The 18070-nt window shown below is 39.4% G+C and overlaps 1 protein-coding gene across 4 annotated transcripts in view; it reads right to left on the bottom strand.

Annotated features, from left to right (window-relative positions):
• Nucleotides 1-18070, bottom strand: part of sema3h (sema domain, immunoglobulin domain (Ig), short basic domain, secreted, (semaphorin) 3H) — a 206082-nt gene that overhangs the window by 167642 nt on the left and 20370 nt on the right. The window contains exons 1-2 of one of the 4 annotated variants that reach the window (XM_061904844.1): nucleotides 14571-14604; nucleotides 14032-14272 (exon numbers count right to left, since the gene is read on the bottom strand). The exons of 1 other annotated variant lie outside the window; for it this stretch is intronic. In XM_061904844.1, coding sequence (XP_061760828.1) covers nucleotides 14032-14164 — 133 coding nt within the window. In that variant the 5' untranslated portion in view covers nucleotides 14165-14272; nucleotides 14571-14604. Of the gene's footprint in view, nucleotides 1-14031; nucleotides 14638-18070 lie in introns of those variants that run through there. 2 more of the 4 variants (XM_061904843.1, XM_061904842.1) reach the window with 2 other exon arrangements.

Here is an 18070-nt window from a genome sequence, read left to right as displayed (position 1 = left end):
ATATAATCACAGCAGCATGATGATTCTATGAGTCTACATTAAAACATTCTTGTTCATACTAAATTAATATATACTCATTTTAAACGTTCATGCAGAGAGGGAAATCACAACTAAGTAAATTTAGCATAACTGTATTTATAGAGCAGTGGCACAAACTTTCATGTCATTTCAAAACAGAAAGTGCAAGATTGTCAGATATTTTAAAACAAGCTACGAGTCCACTTTCGTGCATGATGTCACTAAGATGACATATCAAAACAACACTAAAGTGCACTGTTTGTACAGAACGCCACTACAGTAATTAAAAACAAATAAAGTGCACTTTTGTGCATGATGTCACACAAGATATTTCAAAAACTGTCACAAAAAAAAAAGAGTGTATATATGTCTTTCACTATGTGGTAGGTTCCTGCGGACATCATCTCATTCTGTTTGTTTTTTTTCATACGGTGTTGATCTGGAAATAGTTGCTTTGGCATTTTGTGGGTGTGGCATCGAACGGAGATGTTTTCATGCAGAGTTTCAAACACTCGTCATTCTCCAGCGGGTGACTTTTCAAATGATGCTACATTAGCAGTGCTGCTACTTTTTGTAGCAACGCTTTTGCCGCATAATTGTTCCACAAATTCCTGCTTGAAGCCAAACCACCGCCAGATGATGCACCCGGTGCTGTTTTTCTTGGAAATTAATTCTTCCTCCATTTGTTACCAGATTCGCACCTTCTCTCTCTCGTATTACCAATCGCAACGCACCGTTAGCATCACAGCTAATGTGACCCATGTAGCTACCTCTCTGCTTGGAAGAGCTAGACGGAGTGGCTGGGGAAAGGGAAGTCTGGGTTTCCCTGCTTAGGCTGTTGCCCCCGCGACCCGACCTCGGATAAGCGGAAGAAGATGGATGGATGTATGGATGGATGGAATTGTACATCATGTATAGGAGCTACACATTGGCTTTGACTTGAATGGTGATATCACAGGTGACGATGGGTAGGGTTGGGGTTTGGCTGTATGATTATTAGTGTGTGTAGGCACCTGCTGCAACTTTTGGATTGACTACTATGTATTATAAAGTTGGTTGAATGTTTAGTAACGGTGCCAAAGTCATCAGACAGCAGCTGGGTTGTGTGTCTGTCAGCAATGCTTAAGGGACAAGAGAGCTTCATGACGTTCTTCTACTTAACAGTCCATTCGTAAGAGTGCTATGTATATAAATAAGCAGCTGTTCTTTCTTCCATACGTTGGTCTCGCTGAATCCATTATGCCTGTTCATAAATGGCAATACTCTCTAAATATAAACATGTACAATGATATTTTTAGAATTCATTGACAGAAAACTTGACTTTAACAAAAAGTGCTTGTGAACGACAACAGCTCACCGTGCATTCATCCGAAGCAATTTGAATGCTAATGAATAACAGTCGCTAATTTACATTTCCATTGCAAATGTGGCCATTTGTTGAGCAAATAAACAAGGAATTAGTTTAAGCGCCCGTATGGGAAGCAGTTAGGAGGTCACAGGTCACAGGATGATTTTAACAGACACAAACTAATGAATATCCGAATTAATCTATTCAGAAATGCTTAGGTCGTTAATGTGATGGCTGGATCCAGCAGGACTACGTTTGTGTGTCTGCACGGAATCTTTGCTGGGCCTTGCAAGAGTTTATAGGAGCTTCTCATTGATGTGATGCGGCACGGTAACACACATTGTGTCATACTTCCCAACCCTCACGATTTTTGAAGGAGACTCCAGAATTTTAGTGCCCCTCCCAAAAATCTCCCGCTGCAACCAATCTCTCGAATTTATCCCGATTTCCACCCAAAAAACAATATTGAGGGCGAACTTTAAAAGGCACTGCCTTTAGTGTCCTCTACAGTCTGTCGTCAAGTCCGCTTTTCATCCATACTAACAGTGTGTCGGCCCAGTCACATGATATAAGCGGCTTTTAAACACACATGTGGAAGCAAGGCATACTTGGTCAACAGCCATACAGGTCACACTGAGTGTGGCCATGTAAAAAACTTTAACACTGTTACAAATATACGCCACACTGTTAACCCACACCAAACAAGAAGGACAAACACATTTCAGGAGAACATCCGCACTGTAACACAACATAAACACAACAGAACAAATACCCAGAATCCTTTGCAGCACTAACTCTTCTGGGACGGTACAATATATATCCCCCGCTACCACCAAACCCCGACCCCATATACCGAATTCGGAGGTCTCAATGTTGTGTATGTGCAGAAGCTCTGTGTGTATGCTTTTTCATGGGATGTAATTAGTGATGTAAACTTTACAAATCAGGATGTCAAGAATCAAATTGCTCTGAAATGTGTTAACACTTTATAGCAGGGGTCGGGAACCTTTTTGGCTGAGAGAGCCAAGAAGCCAAATATTTTAAAATGTATTTACGTAAGAGCCATATAATATTTTTTCAACACTGAACACAACTAAAGGTGTGCATTTTTAAGTAAGACCAACATTTCTAGAGTATATCGGGTCTCTTATTTGTAATAACATTGTTATTCTGAAGCTAACTGTGGAGGGGGCATGGCCTGCGGGCCTGCAGCGAAGCGGGGTGTTGCCAGGATCGGCCTCGAAATCAGCGACAGGTGCATAGATGGCCCACCTAGGCCTTGTTATCTAATCACCTGTCGCTCTGTTATAAACAGCAGCCAGGAGGAGAGACGGGGTTGGGGCTGGAGCCAGAGCGCAAGCGAGAACGAAAGAAAAAAAGACAATTGCTGGAAAGCAACTGAGAGACTTATTGAAAAATAAAACAATATTGTAACCCTGAAACAGGCTCTCATGTCCGTGCTGGGTGGTCTGAAGAACCCCCAGGAGGGCAAGTCCCACACTAACCAAAAATAAATAAATAACTTCTTACCATTAACACAACTTCTTGAACAGGTGCGGTAGAAAACGGATGGATTAAAAATGCATGAGAATGTTTTATAATTTGAAAGTTATTTTTAACACTGTGATTACAAGTGGAATTATTCATTACTTATCGTATCAAGCAATGTCAGCGCAGATTTATCCGAGAGCCAGATGCAGTCATCAAAAGAGCCACAGGTTCCCTACCCCTGCTTAATAGCAAGACTATGGAGAGGTTTGTCATCGTCCTAACTTACAGTATTTTGATTGTTTTGTTGGATTGTTGCTTTCCAGTCTGTGCTTTGCTGGAAGACTCCACATACACATCCACATGATGGTCATGATCCATGGTTTTTGTCTCCTTAAGATCAGGACAAAACTATAAATACAGCCAAAGACTAATGAGTTCCATCTTTATTCTGAACAATGTTCTGGCTAGACAAAATGCGATTGTCACGCTGTCGTTTAACTTGAGCGCGGACCGCCCATGGCACAAATGTTTTCAGTACCACAATAAACACTCCATGTTGAATCGTGTGTTTAACAGTATAGATAATTTTTCTCTTCGATCATCATCCACAAGAGTTTTTGTGGTTTGTACAGTGTAAGAGCATAGCACTCATCTAGGACGGAAATTAAACACACATAAAAGTAAAATCAACCCGCTTTATGTTTGTGAGAATACCTAAAAGGCAGGGACATTAAAATCAATTCATCAAAAAAACATTTTCGAACAGTCAGCTGTTTCTTAAAGCTACAGCTATGTAAGTGCAACCATGAGAAGGTGCTGTTGATTTAGTCTCATTTAGTGGCTAAAGATGAGGGATGACAAGCTGCAACCAGCTAACCTGTAAGATGGCCGTTACAGTCATGATTGAAACTATGATATCATCAAAATAGGAGTTCAAGACCTTCTGAAAACTATTATCCCAATTGCTCATACGTTTGGGGTTAAGTGGTCAGTAAATAGGCTAAGGTTTTTGTGTCCTCTCCACTCCATCCTAATTTTGTTAAAATAAAGCAGTTATCTGATCGTCAAAACAATTCTTGATTAACTTCAGTTAACTTTCCTTACAGTCCGCCAATGAACTTTTATCAAATCCTTAAGATCTACACACAGAGTTCCAACAGGAGAAATGTCAGTGCTTCAACTTGTGCGGGATTCAATTGGTTCCTGCTGCAGGCAGGTGGAAATTCTCATGCTTGACTCATTTCACAATTGTGTTTGTTTTAAACATTCTTCAGTTAAAATTGTGGTCAGCAAAAGAAAATGTTCACATTAAAAGCATTGCATTGATTTTTTAAAAATATATACAGGGTGAAAAATCACTTTTTAGTTCAGTTCAGTAGTAGCCTACTCAGTGGCCTAGTGGTTACAGTGAAATCGATAGGTTGTGAGTTCAAACCCCGGCCGAGTCATACCAAAGACTAGGTATGCGAATCTTTGGGTGTCCCATGATTCAATTCAATATCGATTCTTGGGGTCGCGATTCAATTATAAATCCATTTTTTTCCGATTGAACGCGATTCTCAATTCAAAAACGATATTTTTCCGATTCAAAACGGATCTGTATTCATTCAATACATAGGATTTCAGCAGGATAATCTACTAGCAGAGTAGTAGATTGTTTTTAAAAAGCTTTTATAATTGTAAAGGACAATGTTTTATCAACTGATTGAAATAATGTACTTTTGTTTTAACTATTAAACGAACCAAAAATATGACACAGTGTGTTGTCAAGCTTATGAGATGCAAGTGTAAGCCACTGTCACACTATTGTTCTTTTTTTTTTTTTTTTTATAAAGGTCTAATGAGGGATTTTTAATCACTGCTATGTTGAAATTATAACTAATATTGATACTGTTGTTGATAATATTCATTTTTGTTTCAATACTTTTGGTTTGTTCTGTGTCGTGTTTGTGTCTCCTTTCAATTGATCTGTTTACTGCAGATCTGAGTGTTGCTGGGTCAGGTTTGGTTTTGGAATTGTATTTGCATTGTTATGGTATTGCTGTGTAGTGTTTTGTTCGATTGATTAAAAAAAAAATTTAAAATAGATTTTTTATAAATGAGAATCGATTTTGAATCGCACAACATGAGAATCGCGATTAAAATTCGAATCGATTTTTTCCCACACCCCTACCAAAGACTATAAAAATGGGAACCATTACTTCGCTGCTTGGCACTCAGCATCAAGGGTTGGAATTGGGGGTTAAATCACCAAAAATGATTCCCGGGCACGGCCACCGCTGCTGCTCACTGCTCCCCTCACCTCCCAGTGGGTGATCATGGGTGATGGGACAAATGCGGAGAATAATTTCGCCACACCTACTTCGTGTGTGACAGTCATTGGTACTTTAATTTTAACAGTGTTTGGAATTTGGCTTGTGCTGCTGAGCAGATGACCAAAGGGTGTGTTGGGTATCTGCTTACCACAGGACTTTTAGGATCCAATTTCCATGAGGTGGCAAATATTTTTTTAACTTCCAATTATTCAAACTGAAACCATATATCCAAATGTAAGCCTTGTTTGACAAAAGATAAATACATCAAAAAACCTGTACATGGTCCACAAATTACAATTACAATTCCACAACAAAAATGTATTCCATCGGTTGGAAGAGGGAAACATGAGACAAAAAGCAATGGTGGGAAGGGAAATGACCAGAACTTGGAGCTCCCACAGAGAGCGATAGAACACATCCACACCCACTGACACCCACACATTCAACTATGCCAACACATATCACAACATCTATCCTCTACTTGTCATCTTTTCAAAGAGGAGTTCACTTGTGTCACACACACACACACATACAAAATAATAAAGGATCCCACAAGATGTACACATTAGCACTTAAAGGGGAACATTATCACAATTTCAAAAGGGTTAAAAACAATAAAAATCAGTTCCCAGTGGCATGTTGTATTTTTTGAAGTTTTTTTCAAAATTTTAACGGTCTCCGAATATCCCTAAAAGAAGCTTTAAAGTGCTTGATTTTCGCTATTTGCGATGCGACTATCCATTTCCCTGTGACGTCATACAGTGCTGCCAATGTAAACAAACAATGGCAGATACCACAGCAAGATATAGCGACATTAGCTCAGATTCAGACTCGGATTTCAGCGGCTTAAGCGATTCAACAGATTACGCATGTATTGAAACGAATGGTTGGCGTATGAAAGTATTGAAGAAGAAACTGAAGCTATTGAGCGAATAGCTATTGATGCTATTCTTGGCCTTAGCATGTCCGAATAGCTGCGTTAGCATCGCCGGTAAAATGTGCGGACCAAACGATCAGGACTTTCGCATCTTGTGACACTCGAGCAACTTAAATCAGTCGATTGGTAAATGTTTTTTTCGCATTAAATGTGGGTGGAAGGAAATGTAATATAGTTGCAAATGCATCTGCAGGTTATCCATACATCTCTGTGCCATGTCTGCTTTAGCACCGCCGGTAAATAGCATGTTAGCATCGATTAGCATAGCATGTTAGCATCGATTAACTGGCAGTCAAGATCAACAAAACTCAAGATCAACAAAACTCACCTTTGTGATTTCTGTGACTTTATCGTTACAAATGCATCTGCAGGTTATCCATACATCTTTGTGTCATGTCTGTCTTCGCCGGTAAAATGTGGAGCCACTTTGGTACGTTCAATGGGGGTCTGGCGGCAGACACTTTGGCATCTTCGGGCCAGTGGTGCAACTTGAATCCCTCCCTGTTAGTGTTGTTACACCCTCCGACAACACACCGTCGAGGCATGATGTCTCCAAGGTTCCAAAAAATAGTCGCAAAAACGGAAAATAACAGAGCTGAGACCCAATGTTTACAATGTGTTGAAAATGAAAATGGCGGCTGTATTACCTCGGCGACGTCACATTCTGACGTCATCCCCTCCAGAGTGATAAACAGAAAGGCGTTTAATTCACCAAAATTCACCCATTTAGAGTTCGTAAATCAGTTAAATAAATATATGGACTTTTTTCTGCACCATCAAGGTATATATTGACGCTTACATAGGTCTGGTGATAATGTTCCCCTTTAAATTGAAGGACAGACATCCAGTATGTGGACATGTACACTCTTCACATGTTCATGCTCACACTGAAGTTTCATTGAAAATTCATTCCGGCGTAGGAGAAACATCCCTATATACATTAATGTCACGTGACACCTACCATGAATTGATTTACGTGGACCGCGACTTAAACAAGTTGAAAAAGTTATTCGGGTGTTACCATTTAGTGGTCAATTGTACGGAATATGTACTGAACTGTCCAATCTACTAATAAAATTTCAACCAATCAATCAAACCTCTGATGAAGGCTGCAGAAGCAAGGTAGCCGAAACTTGTTAGATACAAAAATTGACATTACTAGCCTATATAAATCAACCACTTCTAAATACACATCAGTCGGCTAAATGAACCTCTTCAACATGTTTTTGTTTTGTTGAAATTTTTACAGTGATTAACTTGCACCAGTGTGACAATTAATAATGTTAATCATATCATCTGTGACGCCGATCATTATTCTTCTGTCATTTGTTGTTAAAATTGAATTTACATCATTTAGAGGTTAACTTCTTTTTACATTCGTAGGACAATTAAAATGCCATTTTAACCATGGCCTTTACAATTAATAAATCATTACTGCAACAGTTTGACCCTAGAACAACCTCATTCACATTATTTAATTTGGGGTAAAAATTTGATCATTGAGTTTCCATAGTAATTCAACATTTTTTGTGAACATTTGACTAATTACTCCAATGTAGTGGTTCTCAAAACGGGGGTACGCGTACCCCTAGGGGTACTTGAAGGTATGCTAAGGGGTATGTGAGATTTTTTAAAAATATTATAAAAAAAGCGACAAATCAAAAATCCTTTATAAATAAATTCATGGAATAATACTTCAACAAAATATGAATACAAGTTCATAAACTAGATTTTTTTTTGTGGACATATTCCATAAATATTGATGTTAAAGATTTATTTTTTTTGTGAAGAAATGTTTAGAATTAGGGCCAATTTAGTGTTGCCAACCAACCTATCCCCAGGTGCATGTCTTTGGAAGTGGGAGGAAGCCGGAGTACCCGGAGGGAACCCACGCATTCACGGGGAGAACATGCAAACTCCACACAGAAAGATCCCGAGCCTGGATTTGAACCCAGGACTGCAGGACCTTCGTATTGTGAGGCAGACGCACCAACCCCTAAATTGGCCCTAGTGTGTGAATGTGAGTGTGAATGTTGTCTGTCTCTGTGTTGGCCCTGCGATGAGGTGGCGACTTGTCCAGGGTGTACCCCACCTTCCGCCCGATTGTAGCTGAGATAGGCGCCAGGGCCCCCCGCGACCCCGAAAGTGAATAAGCGGTAGAAAATGGATGGATGGATGTTTAGAATTAAGTTCATGAAATCCAGATGGATCTCTATTACAATCCCCAAAGAGGGCACTTTAAGTTGATGATTACTTCTATGTGTAGAAATCTTTATTTATAATTGAATCACCTGTTTATTTTTCAACAAGTTTTTAGTTATTTTTATATATTTTTTTCCCAAATAGTTCAAGAAAGACCACTACAAATAAACAATATTTTGCACTGTTATACAATTTAAAAAATCAGAAACTGATGACATAGTGCTGTATTTTACTTCCTCATCTCTTTTTTTCAACCAAAAATGCTTTGCTCTGATTAGGGGGTACTTGAATTAAAAAAAATGTTCACAGGGGGTACATCACTAAAAAAAGGTTGAGAACCACTGCTCTAATGGAGTGTTCTAGAAAGGATGCCTTGTCCTGATAACTAAGTCCAGTGCTTCCAATACATGTATTTATTGTGGCAGCCTGCCATGGATGATTCTGGACTTCCACCAATAGATTTTGTACGACCTATTAGGGATTCTCCACGTTTACACACGTTAATGCAAAAACTCCTTTATCTTTCAGTTTTGCTTATTACAATTAAGTTCTATGATTTTACAATGGCCGTTTGGTATCGGTGCAGAAGTCATTGCCAATGTGAGTTTTTGAATGCTTTAAGAGATATTTTACAAGCTTTGTTGGCTTTGGCTAAGAATGTCTGATGTTCTGATATCGTCATAGTCGGAATGAAAGTGTGTTTAGTCAGTAAAGATCATCTGACTGCTAATCAAGTCAGCTACTACATGCTGATTTAGACAGTTTAACTGACACCTATTATACAAGTATATTTGCTGATGTAGCGATTCCAAAAAGTAAGTGCACTTTGCAGGTGATTTAATAAAACAGCGGCTTTCACAATTACACACAGCATGGAAGTCAAGCTTGGTAAAAGTGTTGTAAAGCGTTCTATGAAAATGATGGCTACCCATTTATACACTCTTCCCCTGGCTACAGGTAAACATGCCCCTTAATAGTGACTGCCACCTGTGTCACTTGACACAAGCTTCTGTTCTGTGCTGTACCAAATCCACCGAACACCACGTTACATTATATATATACCATATACAAACCCTATTTCCATATCAGTTGGGAAATGGTGTTAGATGTAAATATAAACGAAATACAATGATTTGCAAACATTTTCAACCCATATTCAGTTGAATATGCTACAAAGACAACATATTTGATGTTCAAACTGATAAACAGTTTTTTTTTTGTGCAAATAATCAATAACTTTAGAATTTGATGCCAGCAACACGTAACAAGGAAGTTGGGAAAGGTGGCAATAAAAACTGATAAATTTGAGGGATGCTCATCAGACACTTATTTGGAACATCCCACAGGTGTGCAGGTTAATTGGGAACAGGTGGGTGCCATGATTGAGTATAAAAAACAGCTTCCCAATAAATGCTCAGTCTTTCACAAGAAAGGATGGGGCGAGGTACACCTCTTTGTCCACAACTGCGTGAGTAAATAGTCAAACAGTTTAAGAACAACGTTTCTCAAAGTGCAATTGCAAGAAATTTTGGGATTTCAACATCTACGCTCCATAATATCATCAAAAGGTTCAGAGAATCTGGAGAAATCATTCCACGTAGGCATGGCCAGAAAACAACATTGATTGACTGTGACCTTCGATCCCTGTATCAAAAACCGACATCAATCTCTAAAGGATATCACCACATGGGCTCAGGAGCACTTCAGAAAACCACTGTCACTAAATACAGTCTGTTGCTACATCTGTAAGTGCAAGTTAAAGCTCTACTATGCAAAGCGAAAGCCATTTATCAACAACATCCAGAAACGCCGCCGGCTTCTCTGGGCCCGAGATCATCTAAGATGGACTGATGCAAAGTGGAAAAGTGTTCTGTGGTCTGACGAGTCCACATTTCAAGTTGTTTTGGAAATATTCGACATCGTGTCATCCCGACCAAAGGGGACGCGAATCATCAAGACTGTTATTGACGCAAAGTTCAAAAGCCAGCATCTGTGATGGTATGGGGGTGCATTAGTGCCCAAGGCATGGGTAACTTACACATCTGTGAAGGCACCATTGATGCTGAAAGGTACATCTAAGCGTCGTCTTTTTCATGGACGCCCCTGCCTATTTCAGTAGACAATGCCAAGCCACATTCAGCACGTGTTACAACAGCGTGGCTTCGTAAAATAAAAGAGTGCGGGTACTTTCCTGGCCCGCTTGCAGTCCACAACTGTCTCCCATCCAAAATGTGTGGCGCATTACGAAGCATAAAATACGACAGCAGAAACACCGGACTGTTGAACGACTGACGCTCTACATAAAACAAGAATGGGAAATAATTTGACTTCAACAATTAGTTTCCTCAGTTCCCTAACGTTTATTGAGTGTTGTTAAAAGAAAAGATGATGTAACACAGTGGTGAACATGCCCTTTCCCAACTACTTTGGCACCTGTTGCAGCCATGAAATTCTAAGTTATTATTTGCAACAACAAAAAAATGTTTATGAGTTTGAACATCAAATATGTTGTCTTTGTAGTGCATTCAATTGAATATGGGTTAAAAAGGATTTGCAAATCATTGTATTCCGTTTATATTTACATCCAACACAATTTCCCAACTCATATGGAAACGGGGTTTGTATTCCTAATAGTAAACTAGAGTATTTTGTATCCGTTATGTGTCAATGGCCAAGTATGTGATACAATGGTGTCCGACATGTAAACCACACCACCCGAAACACGGCACTTATGGAAAACACTGCAAATCCACAGGCTTTCATTTGATTGAATAATGCAACAAACAAAATCACATTCACTTTTAATCAGGGGAGGGAATGCTGCCTCTCCATAACTCAACAAGTTAAAGGTGGTCTGTTGTGCAGCAACATAAACTGCAAGATGGAATGAGCCATCACTCAAAGGTCACACTTAAATCCTCCACTTGAATGTTTTTGTCAAGCGGGGCTCAACCCAAGCAGTTGTTGCTATGACGAGGTCGCAAAAAGTGTATGCAGCTACGTCTCACACTTAACAGGGAAACACTGGACTACAATTCCACCATTCATCATACCACCAATGCAGTCTGTGCTTCTCCACCCCGCATGATGATTCAACAACTTGTGTCGCTTGCCACACACTAGCATGCGAAAACAACAACAACGTGGGGTTTGGTGTCTCACATGGTCGATGAAAAGCCCTCAGTCTTCCCCTTTTTTACTGAAAAGATCTACATCACGCATCCTCTGTTGGGATTTTTTTTTTCTTTACGGATGAATCGGCATGAGGCCAAGAAGTGATGAATTTGGCGCTGATCTGTAGCTGGGATTTATGCCATCAGATAATTATTTCTTTGTCAAGCGCTCTGAAATGGTCACAGACGCTTGACTCTGAATCCTGAAGGTGTGCGGGAGCTGTCAAGAAGACTTTGGGTGTCGAGCTTAATGGCTAGATCACTTGCAGAGATGAATAATTAAACACCCATGACCATAAATATAAATTAAACCACCTTTCAGTGAAGTCAGACTTTTGTGATTCTTTTTTGAAATGCAAACGACAAATAGTCGTATGATATTGAACAAGCTACTACATTTTTATCATTAAAAAACTGGAATGTGTTAAAAAGAGAAGGGGAAAAACTACAGTCCCTCACCACATCATGTCTCAAATATTGCAGCTTCACCACATTGCAGATTTTATATTTTTAAGAAATAAAATCTTAGAGAAAAATGTAATTTAAAACCTTTGTACGCACGTACAACATTTAAAACCTTCAGTATATCTGTATGTGGAATTAAATTATGGAATGGATTAGGCAAAGCAATCAAACAATGAATTAATATGATCAACTTTAAGAAACTCTTCAAACTTAGGGTTTACAAAGTACAAAGAAGAAGAACCATTCTGAAAATATTTCATCCATTCATTCATTCTCAAAATAATCTTACTTATCTCATCATATGAAATATAACTTACTTCACCAATTGTTATTTGTTTATTTATTTTCACTGTGATTACTTATGGAGTATATAGTGAATAACTTGAGAACAGGAAGTGAAAAAAAGTTTTAGCAACTTCGATGTAAAAGAAAAAGGATTAAATAAGCTCGGCTTCATCCTACTCCTTTTCGAACATGTTGAAAAAAGAAACTGGAAATTGTGATGTATCATGTTGTATGCTTGCATGTTGCAAATAAACTCAAACTCAAAGCCTATTTAATAATGTTTTAATCCTAAATTAAGCATTTTAAGCATAAAAATGGCTAAATAAACTAAAAATATCAATACTGAAGTAGTATTGACCAATAGAGACCAAACCAATCAGTGTGCTGTTTAGCATCGTGGCCAATGATTGGCTCAGTCCAAGGGAGCATTGCTATATTGGAATAAAAGAGTGTAAAGGTGAATAAAGTGTGTTATTTAATGGCTAAAAAGCTCTCATAATGTTATAAAAACATATTTTAAAAACGTATTAAACTGTTTTTTTACCCTCTATGAACATATTTGATTAATCGTATTTTTCGGACTATAAGTCAAAGTTTTTTTCATAGGTTGTCGGGGGTGCGACTTATACTCAGGAGCGACTTATGTGTGAAATTATTAACACATTACCGTGAAATATCAAATAATATTATTTAGCTCATTCACGTAACAGACTAGACGTATAAGATTTCATCGGATTTAACTATTAGGAGTGACAGCATGTTTGGTAAACGTATAGCATGTTCTATATGTAATAGTTATTTGAATGACTCTTACCATAATATGTTAACATACCAGGCACCTTCTCAGTTGGTTATTTATGCCTCATATAACGTACACTTATTCAGCCTGTTGTTTACTATTCTTTATTTATTTTAAATTGCCTTTCAAATGTCTATTCTTGGTGTTGGGTTTTATCAAATACATTTCCCCAAGAAATGCGACTTATACTCCAGTGCGATTTATATATGTTTTTTCCCTTCTTTATTATGCATTTTCGGCAGGTGCAACTTATACTGCAGAGTGATTTATACTCCGAAAAATATGGTAATAATGTTTTGATCCTAAATTAAGCATTTTAAGCATAAAAATGGCTAAATAAACTAATAATATCAATACTGAAGTAGTATTGACCATTAAAGACCAAACCAATCAGAGTGTGCTGTTTAGCATCGTGGTCAATGACTGGCTCAGTCCAAGGGAGCATTGCTATATTGGAATAAAAGAGTGTAAAGGTGAATAAAGTGTGTTATTTCATGGCTAGAAGGCTCTCCTAATGTTAAAAAAATTTTTTTAAAAAGGTAGAAAACTTTTTTTTAACACTCTTAACTATGAACATATTTGATTTCTACTTAATAATTCCTACTTCGCAAACATTCATCTATCAGGGTCATGTTCTGAACCAATTAACAGCGACAAACGAGGGGCTTACAGTAGCAGTAATTGTGGAGACATACAGACGGGGTCGACTGAAATAACCTTTGTTTCTTCCTACTTCTTTTCCAACACATTTAAAATGTGTTTGTGAAAGTGTAAACACGATGTTTTACAATGTAACTTTTTAAGCATGTTTGAATTAAAAGAAACCAAAAATTTGAACTAAACGGTGTTCAAACTAAGTGGAATACTGAAGAAAGATGACTGCAGTTTGACAATAAAACATAAAAAAAAAAATCTTAATGTGTTAAAAATAGCAACAGATGTTTAAAGTGGTGTGTTTGTGTAGTTGTATTAGAGATGACAGAATTGTTTCTTCTTACCAGTGTGTGTGAACTGCAGTCTGGGCTGAGATGCTTTCCAGGCCCCTGTAAAGGTGGCTCCGAGGTGGATTAGAAGCACCACCGTTAGCGGCCCACACATCCTCCTCCTCCTTTTCAAACACCCACCGAGCATATAGTCCAAATCTGACGAATTCCAGTCGGCTCACAAGTGGCCCGAGTGTCTCAGCGATGTGTTCAGGTGCACACGCTGCGGCGCGCACATGTAGTCCAAAGTGGCGCACTGTAGGAATAAATATATATTACACAAATAAATCCAAAAGGAACGTGAGTCACGAAGGTGCTAAATTCAAACAGTCCAAGTGTGCTGGGCGAGAGTCCAAATCCTGAAAATAATTTAGCACTCCTAACAAGCAGTGCAGCAGCACCATCTGTGGGGTATGCGTCTTTGAAATGTGTGTGTGCGTTTGAGTGTGTGTGTGTGTGTCTGTGTGTGTCGGTGGGTGTCAAGAGATGTGAAGACAATGTATTCCGAGGGGAAAAAAAAGAAAACAAAAGTCGTCTCTCCGCTGCCTCCTTACAGCTTGACAGCTCTCTTCTGCGCTGTCTCTCGTCCCAGCTCCTCTCTGCATGTGACTGCTTTCTCTCTCGCGCACACTCTCTTTTTCTCACACACACACACACACACATACACACAGAAACACACACGCGCAAACACACGCACACGTGTATAGACAAATGGTCACGCCCAATCACAGCTCTGGAAGAGGACAGTTCAAGGTTTCTGTTCATAGCTTGTTTCTCAGTAATAAAGCAACAACTTTCTTACTTTTGTTTTACGTGGTGACTGAAAATTATCATTATTTTCCAACAACACCTTTGACGATGTGGTCAGAAAATAGGGACCCAAAAGGCCTCCCACTCCCTGGGAACACCGGCTGGAACCCTCTGCCCCACCAAAATACACAAAACTGTCTGAAAATCGGGCCCCAAAAGAAGGGTGGATCATTGAAATATAAATGATATTACATTGGAAAAGTTAATGTTATAAGCGGCACACAGTAACACACGAAAACATTACAAAAAGTCAAAGAAAAAGCAATGAGTGTACATACATGAAGGTGTGTGTGGCTGAGTCCGACCTGGTCATGATCTGGACTGTACATAAATGCTTATTTTGAAAATGTAATTTTGTTTATAGATTATACGCAATCAGTTGTTCCATCCATCCATCTTCTTCCGCTTATCCGAGGTCGGGTCGCGGGGGCAGCAGCCTAAGCAGGGAAGCCCAGACTTCCCTCTCCCCAGCCACTTCGTCTAGCTCTTCCCGGGGGATCCCGAGGCGTTCCCAGGCCAGCCGGGAGACATAGTCTTCCCAACATGTCCTGGGTCTTCCCCGTGGCCTCCTACCGGTTGGACGTGCCCTAAACACCTCCCTAGGGAGGCGTTCGGGTGGCATCCTGACCAGATGCCCGAACCACCTCATCTGGCTCCTCTCGATGTGGAGGAGCAGCGGCTTTACTTTGAGTTCCTCCCGGATGACAGAGCTTCTCACCCTATCTCTAAGGGAGAGACCCGCCACCCGGCGGAGGAAACTCCTTTCGGCCGCTTGTACCCGTGATCTTATCCTTTCGGTCATGACCCAAAGCTCATGTCCATAGGTGAGGATGTTGTTGTGTTCCCTAATTTTCAGTGTACATAAAGAAAGGTGTGTGTTGCTGAGTCAGACGTGGACATAATCTGGACTGGACCTCGTTTTAAGAACCCTTTAAACCAGGGGTTTCAAACTCACTTTACCTGGGGGCCACTGGATGCAGTCTGGGTGAGGCTGGGCCACAAGAAAAGATTTCTTTAAACATTTTTTTGCATACTCCTCAGTATGTCTAGTTGTATAATGACGTTTCAAATTGTATTCCTTGTGCACCGTAACTTTCTCTATGCAAATAAGACACGTCGGGGTGAACCTGTGCTCAACAAAGAAATATTGCATCTCCCATTTTTCCTGGAATTGTCTTTGCTCATCACTAACCTTTCTCTTCACTGCAGGCTATGAAAAAGACATGTTTGGGGTTGTGGAATACATTTGTATTTAGCCGATGCACGGAGAATAATGTTATTTCCGCAATGTGTGTCGTTCCGCTTTTCCTCCATACAGCAATACGTGGTCGGCGGGTAATAGCCGGGAAAGTACCGCGATAGCGAGCGCAAAAAAGTGAGGGCTACCGGATGGTTACCCGGCGTCGTATATAATACATGTAGTGTTCATCGTGTGAGGCAATGCAAATTAAACAATAAAAAAAAAAATAACGGTTTGAATTGGTCCAGATTCTCGGGGACTGTTACTACTAACGGACAGGTGTCCCGGAGTGACTGCAGCCAGGCACGTAAAAAAACCCTCGTCTCCATGGCAACGTCTCTGTCGCTTTCACTCATTTGCCGCTTTCCCACTCACGCCGGGGTAGGCAACCCAGAACGTTGAAAGAGCTATTTTAGACCCAAATAACACAACGCTGTCAAACGGCATTCATAAAAAACTTGCGGGCCGCACTAACATTAAACTTTCATATTAAGGTGGGGGCTGCAAAATAACATCTCGCGGGCCGCAATCGGGCCACGTGTCTGAGACCCCTGCTTCAAACAATCTAATTTCATTGACAACCTTGTCTGGTAAAGATAAGGTCCTTTTTTAAAAAAATTTTAAATAAAATAAGATCTATAAATAAAAAACATTTTCTTGAATAAAAAAGAAAGTACTATTTAAGTTTGTATTTTAGTCAAATATTTTTCCTAAAGATATAAAATAAAAACATTATATTTTTCACAGTTTTTGCACATTTATTGTGTTTTGTTTACATTTTCAGTTAATGCCAAAACACCATAGAAGATTTGAATTGGCTTCACTGCAGTAGGAGATTTTTATTTCCCCCCATGGACCATCCATTTTCTACGGCTTGTCCCTCTCGGGGTTGCCGGAGCCCATACTCTGTCATGATGACAACGTTCAAAGTGATGCTCGATTAGCAACGATCTCTACGGGGCTTTTGAATGGACACCAAACTAAAACTATTACAAGCTGTTGACTCACCGCTGAATAAATAATAATAATACTCAAATTCTTGGTAAAAGTGGTTATGTTTGTTAGCGACTAATAGTGATCTAGTTAAGTTTAGCTGCTAACATTAGCTTTCAAAGTCAATCATTGGTTTGCGGAGTCCACCATGACATAATTGTTTAGTCCTAATAAAGACCCGTTACAATGCAATGTTATGTTTAAAAAAACAATAGGATTTTACTTAGTAACATAACAGTAACTTAATTAAATCTTGTTGTTTCTGAATCTTTTTCCCAATTTTTACTCTAGTCCTTTCAACTCTTTTTCTTGGCCTCTAAGTGCACGTGCAATTAAGAAGATTAATGTGAATGTGAGTGTCAATGTTGTCTGTCTATCTGTGTTGGCCCTGCGATAAGGTGGCGACTTCGTTACCCCGAAAGGGACAAGCGGTAAAAAATGGATGGATGGATGGATATTTCTTTCCCAGTTGTAAAAATAAGATTGGGCGTTGTCTTTTTGTTTATTGCCACGTAAGCGCACACAGCATTCACACTCTGTTGCTGGGACCATATTGACTGAAATATCACCACCACAAGACATTTGGCTTTGTAATTATATATTTTTTTCCTCCTATTTTTTGTTTACTTTGAAGAACTTCTCAGTGGCGATTCGTGAGTAGCTTTCTGTGTTTGTAAAGCTGCTGCCCAGCTCGCCGCCCACCTAGACAAAGATTGTGTACGACTGAAAAGAGGGCCACTGTGTTCAGTTAGTTCTACTGTTAAAAAAACGCGTTCAGGTGCTGAGACCGACGGACAGAGTGAGACGTCTTCCTAGGTGTTTGAAGTGAGAGACTAGGGCTGGGCCATATATGGCCTTTTATTAATATCACGATATTTTTGGGCCATGTCACGACACACGATATATATGGCGATATTTTGCCCTAGCCTTGAATGAACACTTGATGCATATAATCACAGCAGTATGATGATTCTATGTGTCTACATTAAAACATTTTCTTCATACTGCATT

This window comes from Nerophis ophidion, linkage group LG06 (assembly GCF_033978795.1).
Source record: "Nerophis ophidion isolate RoL-2023_Sa linkage group LG06, RoL_Noph_v1.0, whole genome shotgun sequence".
Classification (NCBI taxonomy): Eukaryota; Metazoa; Chordata; class Actinopteri; order Syngnathiformes; family Syngnathidae; genus Nerophis; species Nerophis ophidion.
Note: the sequence above shows the minus strand (reverse complement) of the source record. Positions and strands in the feature narration are given on the sequence as shown.